Here is a 12,584-nt window from a genome sequence, read left to right as displayed (position 1 = left end):
TCACAGTCTGTGTAGCTCAGTGGTTAGAGCGCCGCCCACAAGCGAGAGGTCTGGGGTTCAAGTCACGCACAGGCAGGTATGTCCGGAGTTTTTACTCTGGTATATCTGCCTATGCATGTCATGTTTCCATTTGTAAGTTCATGTTTAAATGTGCTAGTGTGCGATGCGTAATTCTTAGTTAATAGTTAATCATAATAAACTAGTAATTAAGGATTTAACGAGCTTTTAAATATAAATGCAGCAATATGTGTGTCATGCAATCCAAAGGGCTTTAAATTGTGTGTGCATGAAAAAAAAAAATCTTAAGCCTGTAATACTAGTGTCTGACCGATCAGGTCCCTATCAATTCCCTCTTTGATCGGCTGATCTCATCACCGTTCACCAATTACCAATTCCCCAATTGTAAACAACAGCTGAATGGACTGTGAGTAAATTTCACCCATATGTATAAGTATACCATGATTATGTATGCACTGAGCATAAAAAACACACTCCTGTATTCATTTAAAATACTTAATTTGACCATGATTATTTTAAGTTCAATTTACCTTTCCCCCCTGATGTACTAGGCTGTCGAATTATTTGATCACCCCCATTTAATATTGTGTTTACGTTCATGCAAAATCATCATGTCAGTATGAATTTTGCACACGACATGTAGCTCTCTCCAATCTGACACACATGCGTTAACTACAATTGTACATATGTTCATCTCTTGGTCGTACGTAGTATTATACACATGATACATGCGGGAAATCACGGTATGATTATAGGTCTATAGCCTACAAAGCTTGTTCTTTTGCTAAATTTTGCTTGATTTAACTAGTCTAATTTTCACAATTCGAAGAAATTTACCAATAAATGAATGCTTCAACAATTACTTTCATGATACTGGGTGATCGGTGCATTACATCAGCGGATGAAGGAAACATCGGCCGATGCTGAACAACACTGATAAGCTAATAATCAATAAAATGCATGTGATTTAATGTAAAATTGTTTTGTTTTATGTTCGAAGTTCATTATTATAAAATCAATTATTCACTATTTTAATTATTTAATTTTTAAATTAACATGGGATTGAATTCTTCCAAAAGTTGTTTTGGGATTTAGGAAGTAGCAATATACCTCTAATGTCGCACCGGGGCTCCTCTGCCTTGGGGTAAATTTCACGTACAAATAGAGAGCTCCCTCCTCTAAAAATCATAACAAGAATTAAGGGTATGTGCACTTATTTGGTGGTGGGATTTTTTGGGAGGGCACTTTTAGTTTGTGTCTAAAATTCCAGTTAAGTCAAGGGAACCAATAGCATCATTAGGCGAACGTTTATGGTAGGTTTTTATAGATCTTTGAAAAATTGTTTTCTTTGAAATATCTTTTAGGCCTATAAAATTTAAAAGGCCTGATTTGTTTTATTTTGCAAATATTGGCACCGTATGTTCGTAATTATTTTATGTTACACCCTGTATATTTACATTGTTGTTGTTGACTTTAAAGGAGTATTTCGTGATCCTAGCATCCTCTTTTTATGACATTTTTCAGTACATATCCACGAAAAAAGCATATTCCCAAAATTTCAGTTGATTCCAATTTTGCGTTTGTGAGTTATGCATGATTATGTGTATTACACTGCTCCATAGACAATACGTTGTAATTTCGTTCTGGTGCACCAGAACGAAATTCAAATTTCATGATATCTTTGCTAAACGAATTAATCTGCAAGAAATATTTTGTACATAAACATTATGTAGCCAGAGTATTCCAGTGATATAAAAATCTCAACTTTTTTTGAGAAAAGTGGGGATGAGGCTGTGGATCACGAAGTGCCCCTTTAAAATGGTTAACTTTGATATATTCTTCTTGATAATTGTAATGAATTCACTTCTGTATATATGTATAACTGTAATCACTATGTATGTACATTACATTGTGTCAGAAATCCAGGTTGTTACAATTATTCACTGTGTACATTGATTTTTGGAACACCCTATATGGGAATTAGAAATTTAATTGTGATACTATAGCGATTCTTTAAACTAATTTGAATACATTTTCCAAATTTAAAGCCTTAATGTACGATCTTTTTTCAGAATATACCTTTATTTTTTCAAAACCGATTTTTTTTTTTGGGCATATTTGTAATACTTACACATGTTCCAATTTAAATCTAAGAGCAAACTGTCAAATTCGCCCTATTTGTAGTAAAACGGGATGATTTTCTGTTGGTCCGACATATTATCATAATTTTCAGATTATGATAATGTGTCGGAACGATCGCCGGATCGCGAATCGTAGTCTTCTACGAAGCCAGTTTGGTTACGCTCCCTCCACACGTGGAAGGAGCGTAACTAAACTGGCTGTGAGAAGACTAACTCTGAGGCCGCACTTTTCGCCGTCCTAATCCAAAAAGTCACGAGTAGATATTGTGAGGTTTATGATGTTGTTTCTTTGCAAATTCCCAATGTTTTTAGCGTCCAAATGTATTGGGAACTTTCATAATGATTGCATATTATCATTTTGGAAGAAAAAAAGAAAAATCTAAAAATTCAAAAAAGATCGTACATTAAGGCTTTAAAGTGTGTTTGTTTAAAAATGCCACAATTAATGCCAGTTTTAGCCAAGGAAAATTTTACATTAAATTTTAACAATTTAAAATATAACTTTTTTCACATCCTGTATAACACAATGGGCAACAAATATAATGCAAACTATATATTTTATGAAAGGACTAATTCATTGTCCAATTTAATAGAAATAATGGAGCGGTAAAGAAATAGGTATTTTTCATTGGAATCACCCTGTATATTTTTTGGCATACCCTGGATACTCATTCAAACTTTACAGATTCGCAATCCTGACAATACATGCATTTTAAAAATGTATAATTTTGTATAATTTTGGTGAAAATTTTCAGAAATATAATTAGAAATACAAAAAAGGAGTTGATTTTTGACAAATTGCAAGATGTGACACAATTGGGTCCCACCTCAAAAAACATGATCTTTTGTAAAACTTACGTAACTAACAATAAATCAAGCAAGTTTTCAAAATATATGATTGGTAGAATGAACATTTGCAAAACATCAAAGTGTTATTTTTCAATAATATGTTGATTTAGATAATGAAAATCAATTTTTTTTTGCTGCTTCAACCAACAATACCTAGTCTACCCCTTAATACCCCATTTTTTGAAAATTTGTCAACCATTCTTCCCTCAAAGACCCAGTGTTCCCGATTTGAGAAAAGATGCTTATTTTACCTGTATGAACCCATGTGCCATATTTAGGTATCTAGTTTGTTTGTTTCTAAGGGCCACATGATTGAGTCTGTGGAAAAAATGCATTGTCCTGTCAGTAAGGACGGGCAGACAGACTCAAAGTTGAGTCAAGTAACAGGCATAGTGTATAAATGCTAGCCCTTCATAGCTAAAAATGACTCCCAACAATTAAATAACAATGTTGCTCATACCGAGAGATAAACTGGGGATTCAACTTTTGTCTGCAACACTCAATTCCGATGGTAGGTGATCAGAGCTAAGTGACAGCTACTAACCATGCTAATATGTGACCATCCAGCACAACTGAGCCCTGAAGTCGCCAATCATCATTTTTGAGATATTCAACCAAAATATTCTGCTTGAAATTAGCTTTAAAATGATGTATATCATGTCTATAGTACTTGACATTTAAGTAGTGAAAAATCAATAAAACAGTCAATAAATCCTTTGTTTCCTATTGTTTATTGTTAAGTTCAATGGAGCATATCTGATCAATAGTGGCACTGGAGACATCCGGGCTCAGTTGTGGTGGATGGTCACATATAGTCTCCCACAGTGAAAACATTTAATACCATCATAAAACTGTACATACGAGAATTGTACATATGACAACCAAAAGTCTTAAATAATGGTATTTTCCAAATTGACCTCAAATGACCTTTGACCTCAGGATATGACCTTGAACACCACCAAAAGATTATGTTTCCCATAGTGCAGCTATGACCCAAGTATGATATAAAATTGGATCGATTGAGCACATATTTATTGGTCGAGCTATGAGTTTTAAAAATATTGGACTCGACGCATTTTAAAACTCATAGCGAGACCAATAAATATTGGGCGTAAAGCATCCAATTTGATCAATATTATGTGTTGGATCCAATATTTTCACACACTTGTGGATTCATCAAAACATAATATTGGTTGCAATAGGATTTAAACTGTTCATATGACTCCAAATTTTAATTTACAAACTTGTTGACCTCAAATGACCTTTGACTGCAGTATATGACCTTTAACATCACCCAAAAATGTAGCCAGAGTTTCTGACCATGACTCACCTATCCTGAAAATCTGAAGTCAATTTGCCCATCCATTCACGAAATACAGCCATTCACGTAAATTACACTGTGCCTGGTTGAATAACAATAACTTCTAAATGATGTCTGTGATAATGATGACTAACAATAAGTTTGATGACTATGACTATAATGCATAATGATGATCAACTAACAATGACTATGATAGCAATGATTTTGATGATAATGACTATGACTTTTAATGTCTACTAGTAGGCATGTCCACTAAAAATTGAAGTACTTTTAAATTGATTCAGACCTAACTTATTGGCTGGGAATTGATGAAAGAAACATTTTGGCGTTTAAATAATCTTAATCGGACGTTTCATTCCAGAGATATGGCCTTTTGAGTGTTACGGTTTTATATAGGGCTGCTAGAACATGTTAAAAAGTTAAAGTCCAAAAAGGATTACTAACAGAAAGTGTAATTTTAAGGTACTTTTTCTTAATGTATTTATTAACTAGCGTTATCTGGAACATTATATTTGCTTATAACAACATGAAAATAAGATCATCCTGAAAATTTAATCGATTTTGTTGACATACAACAAAAAATATAAGACCTCAAAACCCATGGTTTGTTTGGTGAAACGCAAGCATGATCATAGATGGCCGCCATGGAAAATATCTCCATAGAGGAGATGAACAATAAGTGCATTATTTCAAATGAATGGCGGTAGTCTTAAACATTGTTCAATCTTTTACGGTCAGCACATTTTATCTTCAAAAATTATTATATTTCATCATGGCATAAGTTTGGTAACATTAATCACTACCAATTTTGAGAAATTTGCTCCAACTCAAAGGTTATCTTTACTACATTGAACAATACACTGTGTGCATGGAAGCCATGATGGTCCCCGGTTTTATACTCCCTATGAAATGACATGGTAGTGAGAAGTGCACGGGAAGTGCATGATTTGAGATGGGCAGCGGTAGGCTTAAACATTCTTAAATTTCTTAACATCCTACACATTTTGTCTTCATAAATAGTTAAATTTTATGAGTATGTAAGTTTGCTTGTCTGATTCACTCCAAATTCGGAGATAATTGCGTTTGAACACCTGATGCACGGAGTGGTGTCACTTCAACCTGTTGTAGTTCTCATCTCATTAAATTGTTCATTAAAAAAAGTTGATCTCTTCATGCAGGAAGGTCCTCTCTATTTACTGACCAAACAGGAAAAAGTTTGGTGAATGTTTTCTGGTGGAATCAGGAATTTCTTGAAACACCCTGATATAGGCCTACATTTGGATCAAAACAAGTATGTACGCCATTTAACATGCCTGGGATTTCTTGTATCGATCAGTTTCTCCATAGACAATACGTGTGTGAGTGCACGCACACAGTAAATGAAAAATCGTTCTAGTGGAAACTGTATTGAGAGTGGGCATCCCTACTACTAGCGGGACACCCACGCTTCGTGCAGGTCCCTGCTAGATGGGAGCGTTCACTAAAACAGGATGAATTTCTGAACAGGTAGATTCATTGAAAAGGTTTTATTTATCTAAATATGTCATGTCCCTTCATAAATTTTTTTAAAGCTTCTTTCTTTACACAGTCTGTGTCTTTTTTCTTACAGGTTCTTTCTTTCTTTCTTCTTTCTTCTTCTTTCTTCTGTCAACCATTACATTTGCTCTAGCACTCACATGCTTACATCGATTTTGACCTAACTTGGTCACAATGATCATTGACCGTGCCCCTACATGTCACATGAAACTTGTGGGGTCAAAGGTCACGCAGGGGTCACAGGGGTCAAAAACGTGATTTCAACTCAAAATGCATCTTCTCCTACAAATTACGTAGGACAGTGACGCCACTTGCACACATGCATTGTAATTATCCAGTGTCTATGTTGTGTACACAGATTTGGGGTCAAAGGTCATTAAGGGTCACTTCGTATAAAACGAAAAACCTTCAAAAATTTTTATTAGCTAAGTAAAACATAGCACAGTAACGGTATGTTCACATATGATCTGCAGTCACCCAATGTATATGTGGTATTTTTTTATTTGGGGTCAAAGCTCATTAAGGGGTCACTTCGGTATAAAACAAAATACCTTTAAAATGCATCTTCTTCCACAGATTCTGTAGGACAGTGGCGCCACTTGCACACATGCATTGTCATTACCCAGTGTCTATGGGGTGTACACAGATTTGGGGTCAAAGGTCATTAAGGGGTCACTTCCGGTATAAAATGTAAAACCTTCAAAAAATTTTATTTGCTAAGAAAAACATAGGACAGTAACCGTATGTTCACACATGAATTGTGGTTACCCAGTTTATATGTAGTATTATTTTATTTGGGGTCAAAGCTCATTAAGGGGTCACTTCCGGTATAAAACGAAATACCTTTAAAATGCTTCTTCTTCCACAAATTACGTGAGGACAGTGACGCCACTTGCACACATGCATTGTTATAACACAGTGTCTATATGGTGTACACACATTTGGGGTCAAAGGTCAGTAAGGGGTCACTTCCGTATAAAACGATATACCTTCAAAATGCCCTTCTGCCACAAAAAGCATAGCAAAGTGATGCCACATGGACACGTGCATTGACATTAGCCAATGTCTATGGGGTTTTCATATATTTTGGGGTCAAAGGTGATTAAAGGGTCATAACACGGCTGTGTTCGTGGTCTTAGACCACAGCTAAGTCTAGTTCTTTTTTCTTCTGCATAATTTGTTCCCAATTTTTGTATTTCCTGTTTCCATGTTATTTATTTATTTATTTATTTATTTATTTATTGTACCCCATTCCCATTATTTCTTACATTTCCCTTTTTGCTTCTTTTTTTCTTTTATTTTGTTCCCATTTTTTTAATATTTTCTGCTTAGCTTGTGATTTCCTGTTTCCATGTTATTTATTTGATCATTCTGTTCTCGTAGTCGTTGTAATGCCTTAATCCCATCCCGTACCCTAAACCATAACCCGGCCCAGTACCCGTATTACCTCATCCATAACTTTTTTTTTGTTCTCCTTTTCTTTTCTTTTTCATTTTTTCCCCGTACATGTATATTGCGTCCACTGGTATCTGCACACAACTTAGTGATGATGGCTAACAATGACTTTGATACTATGGCTATTATGTCTATGATGATAAATAATGATTAACATGACTATGATGGCTATGTTTGCAATTGTGATAATGATGACTAACAATAACTTTGATGATGATGACTATCATCTATGATGATGACTTTTAATGTCTATGGTGATGATGGCTAATAATTATGACTTTGATACTATGGCTATTATGTCTATGATGATAATGATTAATATGACTATGATGGCTATGTTTGCAATTTCCCTCATCATTTGATACAGATGGGAAAAGCCGAAGGTGCAGTGCTAGCATTCTTAAATAATGCACAGAGTAGAGAATTTTTGAGTTTGATATCAAAGAATTCATTCAAAACTTAACACTAATCTATTATGTTAAATACAAAACGACTGTTGGAAATGCTGAATCAATAGTTGAAATATTAATTTTATGTGTTGCTTTTTAATGTAGTCAATGGGATACGCCAGTTTAAATCCATACACCCGTATGGAAGACATGGGGGTTACCTGAATGGGAGACTCAATATGAAATCTACACCCCTGTGCAGGATATTTAAGGTCATGTCTTCTATAGGTGTTTGGAGTTCAACTGGAATAGCCCAATGAAGATTGCCCCTGATCTGACCAGGCCCTATTGTCTCATCTTCATCTGCATCACATACTGTTGTATCTCAAAATGCTGCCTTGTGTGATTTTTTTTTTTTTTATTGTCATCTATTTGTTGAGATACAATGTAAAATTAACTTTATTAATTTAATATCACAATATTATTAAAATATCACGTCCATTAAGTAAAAGAAGCATGCTGAGATATGAAATAACAATATGAAATACAAAAATGACAATAAAAATCACACAAGGCAGCCTTTTGAGATACAGTATGCGATGCAGATGACGACATGTACTATCGGTTCCACAGTTCTCATTTGTGTGTCCCCAACTGACAGTGTTTCCAAAAGGACACCCCCCACACACACACAAAATCACCCAACAAACAAGGATGGGATACACACAATAAGAGGTTTTGCTATCCAACCATGGACACACAGTTTTGGATGTGGTTATGTTTCTATTATGCAAGTGTGAACTCACCCTACATTATGGTGTTTTACATCTAAAAACATCATCTAGGAACCATGGACGTCCACAGTTCCTGTGCATCCACTGTTGTACTCTTGTGTGTTTACTTGTTTACCACTTGTCACAAACACACCCCACTGTTTGTAAATACTTGCAAACGAGGACCTCATTCTGCATATAATTTAATCCTCTCTAACCAAGGACACACATACCTGATTTCAATCGATGCATCGTGGACATACCCCATACACACCCGAAATCTTCCTATCCAACCGCGACCCGTCCTGAACCCCCAAAAGGTAGACCATTTTAAGTGCATAATTACATTACTTGTGTTGTCCTGGTTGTAGCCAGCAACCGTGAATGTCCACAGTTACAGGTGTCCACAGTCTCACTGTGTAGGTCCACGTAATATAGGTCCACGTTTGCAGGTTATTACATACCCCCCCCCCCCCACACACACACACACACATGGACATTACTTACCATCAGTGATATCTCTTTGGTGTAGATACTGAGCCAGTAATCCAGACAGTAAGATTTGAAGTCGTCCACGACTCTCCGACTCCAAATAACTCCCACAATTGTCTCTCAAAATGGTTGTGTATTGGTCCAGTCTGACTTGATGCTGATCTCTGTAAACAATTCAGATGAAAACTGCACTATTCATTTATGAAATGATTTTCTAAAATAATATGTTGGGATGATTTTATTCCAGGCATTACAGTGAGAACTTCAAATGAATTAACAGAGTGTGCTTTTTTGTGGGTGCGGTGTCATGGTTGAGTAATGCAGGCATTCATCATGCTGTATGCATCCATTTGAAATTGTCAAAGTAAATGTTGTCATCTTTTTGCAGTAATCATTTACACAATTAAGCAATCAATACAGAGTCTTGCAAAATGTATGCATAGTTTTGAAATACTCAGAATAATTGCATAAAATCTATTTTACAAGATTGACACAAAGTTCATCATTGATTTATCTTGATTCTGTGTTTTCTGTTGACCCCCCTCGGAACTCGGAACACAATCTAATTGTGCTTCATAAACCACATCCACTGGAGCGTGTCTACGTAAATCTTGTAATTCTTTAATACATAAGCTTGTGATTGAAAACTGCATTTAATTCCTCATTTTGTCTGATAATAAACTTTGGAAAATAATAAATAATGAAAAGGTTACCATAATTATTTTCTGAAAGTACCGTAAAGATACGCCTAATGGCGCACACAGGCGCTCCTTTGCCTTAGGCAAATTTCACAAACAACTAGAAGGTCCCTTCCTTTGAAAATCCCAACAAGGGTCTGTGCCAGTATTTGCTGGTGGGATTTTTACGGGAGGACACATTTAGTTTGTGCCTAAAATTTCAGATATAACTTATATCAAGGAGCCCATATGCGCCATTAGGTGAATCAAGTTGGGGATGAAAGTTCCAATAATACAACATTTCATTTCTATAACAAGATGTAAGTGAAATCACTCAACGCTATTGTTTTACACTATACAAAGAATGATTAAAATTATCAGTAAGGATAATCACACAAATCTACCTGAGGGTTCTTAATGCTTCTTTGTCTCCATGTCTCAACACAGCTAGTATCTCTCTCTCCCATAACACAGCCTCTACTGCAATAACGCACTGAACAGGGAACCGAAGCAGCCAATGACGGAAGCTTCTCTTCACAGCTGACTTCAGTTTCTTTTGTTCTTTGCTGTTTGCTATTGGTTCTGGGGTGTTACGATCCAATACAGTCAATTCTTCTAGGATTTTCTCTGGTGCCTTGAGCCCTATAAAAGCAAATATGACAAATATAGAGAAGTGTCAGTTAAGGGAAGATGAGGTATTGTTTGTCAAAAAAAAAAAAAATTGATTTTCATTATATAATTTTGAATCCGTAGCCTCTCGCACCATAGTCGAACGCGATATGACATGTAGACTATTACAAACATGCTAAAGGTGTCCATCTGTTGGTTACAATGTTTAGGTGACATTTCAACAACTTTTGTCAGTTGGGGACCGAGGTCTCAACTCTCTTACTGATGCCAAATTGTATGCCATAAAAGCCCAAATTTTCTCCCTCCACACTTGATGTGATTCCGCTAATAGACAGACAATGAATATGGGCTGTGACTCCCTTTGCACATGCCACTGTTTAATTATGATGGCCCTATCCTCCTCACAGAGCTTTTACCTACCTTCTCTTAACCTTGTTTCCAGACAAGCTTGCAGCAGCGACCCTACAGCAGTCTTCACATTCCTCTCTAACCCACTGAACCAGTTTATGGGGCTGAAGTTTGGGGTCAAAGGTGACATGAGAGTCACCTGTTCACCAAGTATGCCTTCAACTGCTACAACTTGAAGCTTAACAGCTAAAAAAAAGAAAGAAGGAAAAGTACAATTTTTAATGTCACTCCAATCTTAAATATATTATCAAATTCAATGCAATCCAGCACAAAATATTCTAATTTAGATGTCATCATGTCAGTATGTAATGTCATCATCTTTCTTCATTAATTCTTATTTATTTATTAAATCTGGGGTCCGTTTTATTAAATTTTTAACCCTCCGTAACTCAAGTAACCATTTGCAAAGTTTTGAATTACCCAATACTAGACAAAGGGTCCCTGTAGTAAATTCCTATTACTTACGAAGGGTACCATTCGTAAGTATGGTTAGTGAAATGGAACTCACAACTCGTCGTAAACTACAAATGATTTTGAGACTTACTAAGCTTCGTAAAGTTTAGTGAAATGGACCCCTGACAACCTATCAGCAACAATAGTCCTATCTTTTGAGTAATTTGTGTTGTTTTCCTTCAAAACAGGAGCAAAACTTTCAAATAACTGCTGTAGCCAAATCAGATCAGAATTAGGATAACATTTTAGGATTAGGGTTAGGCTATAGTTTAGAATAACAATCAGTGTTTTTTCCTCCACATCGATATTGTTGCGATTTTATAAGCTGTCCCTTTACTATCAGTAAAGCGCCTAGAAAGAAATGTGGTGTTACCTCTCTACAGTCAGTATATTACAAAGGAACTGTACTGGGCTATTCTAGTTGAAATCCATACACCCCTATGGTAGACGACCTTAAGCTGCAACACAAGGGGTGTAGATTCCAAATAGAATCACTCATTCAGGTAACCCCGTTTGAAATTCACATTCCCTGTGTGGAAGATTAAGGTCATGTCTTCCATAGGGTGTATGGATTTCAAATGTGGAACAGCCCATTCTAGTCATCTGTGGTTAATCTGGGAATCTCACCATTCAGATTAATATCAAATGACGTCTTGATGTCGTCCTTGTTTGGTGGCAGGTCAAATATCAAATCCTCAATCCCAGAGAAGACTTTCCTAACAGCAGGCAGCCATCTTCTCTTATCCCGTGTCATACACAGTATGTCTATCACTTCATCATTGCTTAGGAAGAAGAACCGAGGGAAGGCGGTACGAGTCTGGTTGAGAACAGATTCCAGGGTTTGAAGAATCTCCTCCTGTAATGAGAAAAACATGCATCATTGTCACTCAATATTTTAATTTTATTAGGCAAAAAAAAAGGTTTGTCTCATGTCCCCCACTTGCATTAGATTTCTGATGGCGAAAAGAATTTTTATTTTATTTTCAAAAAATTGACATTGGCAAAACATAATGGGCCAAAACCGGTGAGTTTTCCTCTGGGTAACACCCTGAACACCAGATTTATTGATAAAATATAAAATTTAAAAACGCATACCGCATTAGATTTCAAACTCTCATGGGACATGAGACAAATCTCTTTTTGGCCTTATTAACATAAATTTGATTGCAAAATCATAATCAATATACTTCATCAAAATCATTCTGAAAAATGGTTATAACATAGCTGGATATAATGCTCACGCGTACAAATGAACATGTACACACACATGTAACGGTTTCCAAGGACAGACTATGTAAAGTGGAATTATAGAACATTCTTGTAAAAATTTAAAATAAAAATGAAACCAATGTTAATAATTTTATAATGTGCAATTATAAATAATACTGATCTCAGTTTGTTCTATTTTATGATTTTATTTCATGTGAGTCTTATATACCCTG

General features: G+C 35.7%; 1 protein-coding gene across 1 annotated transcript in view; it reads right to left on the bottom strand.

The window, feature by feature from the left end:
* Positions 1-12,584, bottom strand: part of LOC140150130 (uncharacterized) — a 123,843-nt gene that overhangs the window by 64,976 nt on the left and 46,283 nt on the right. The window contains exons 49-52 of the mRNA XM_072172135.1: positions 11,770-11,998; positions 10,702-10,875; positions 10,056-10,293; positions 8,990-9,138 (exon numbers count right to left, since the gene is read on the bottom strand). Of these exons, the coding sequence (XP_072028236.1) occupies positions 8,990-9,138; positions 10,056-10,293; positions 10,702-10,875; positions 11,770-11,998 (790 nt within the window). The remainder of the gene's footprint in view (positions 1-8,989; positions 9,139-10,055; positions 10,294-10,701; positions 10,876-11,769; positions 11,999-12,584) is intronic.

The sequence above is a fragment of the Amphiura filiformis genome, chromosome 4 (genome assembly GCF_039555335.1).
Source record: "Amphiura filiformis chromosome 4, Afil_fr2py, whole genome shotgun sequence".
Lineage (NCBI taxonomy): Eukaryota > Metazoa > Echinodermata > Ophiuroidea > Amphilepidida > Amphiuridae > Amphiura > Amphiura filiformis.
Note: the sequence above shows the minus strand (reverse complement) of the source record. Positions and strands in the feature narration are given on the sequence as shown.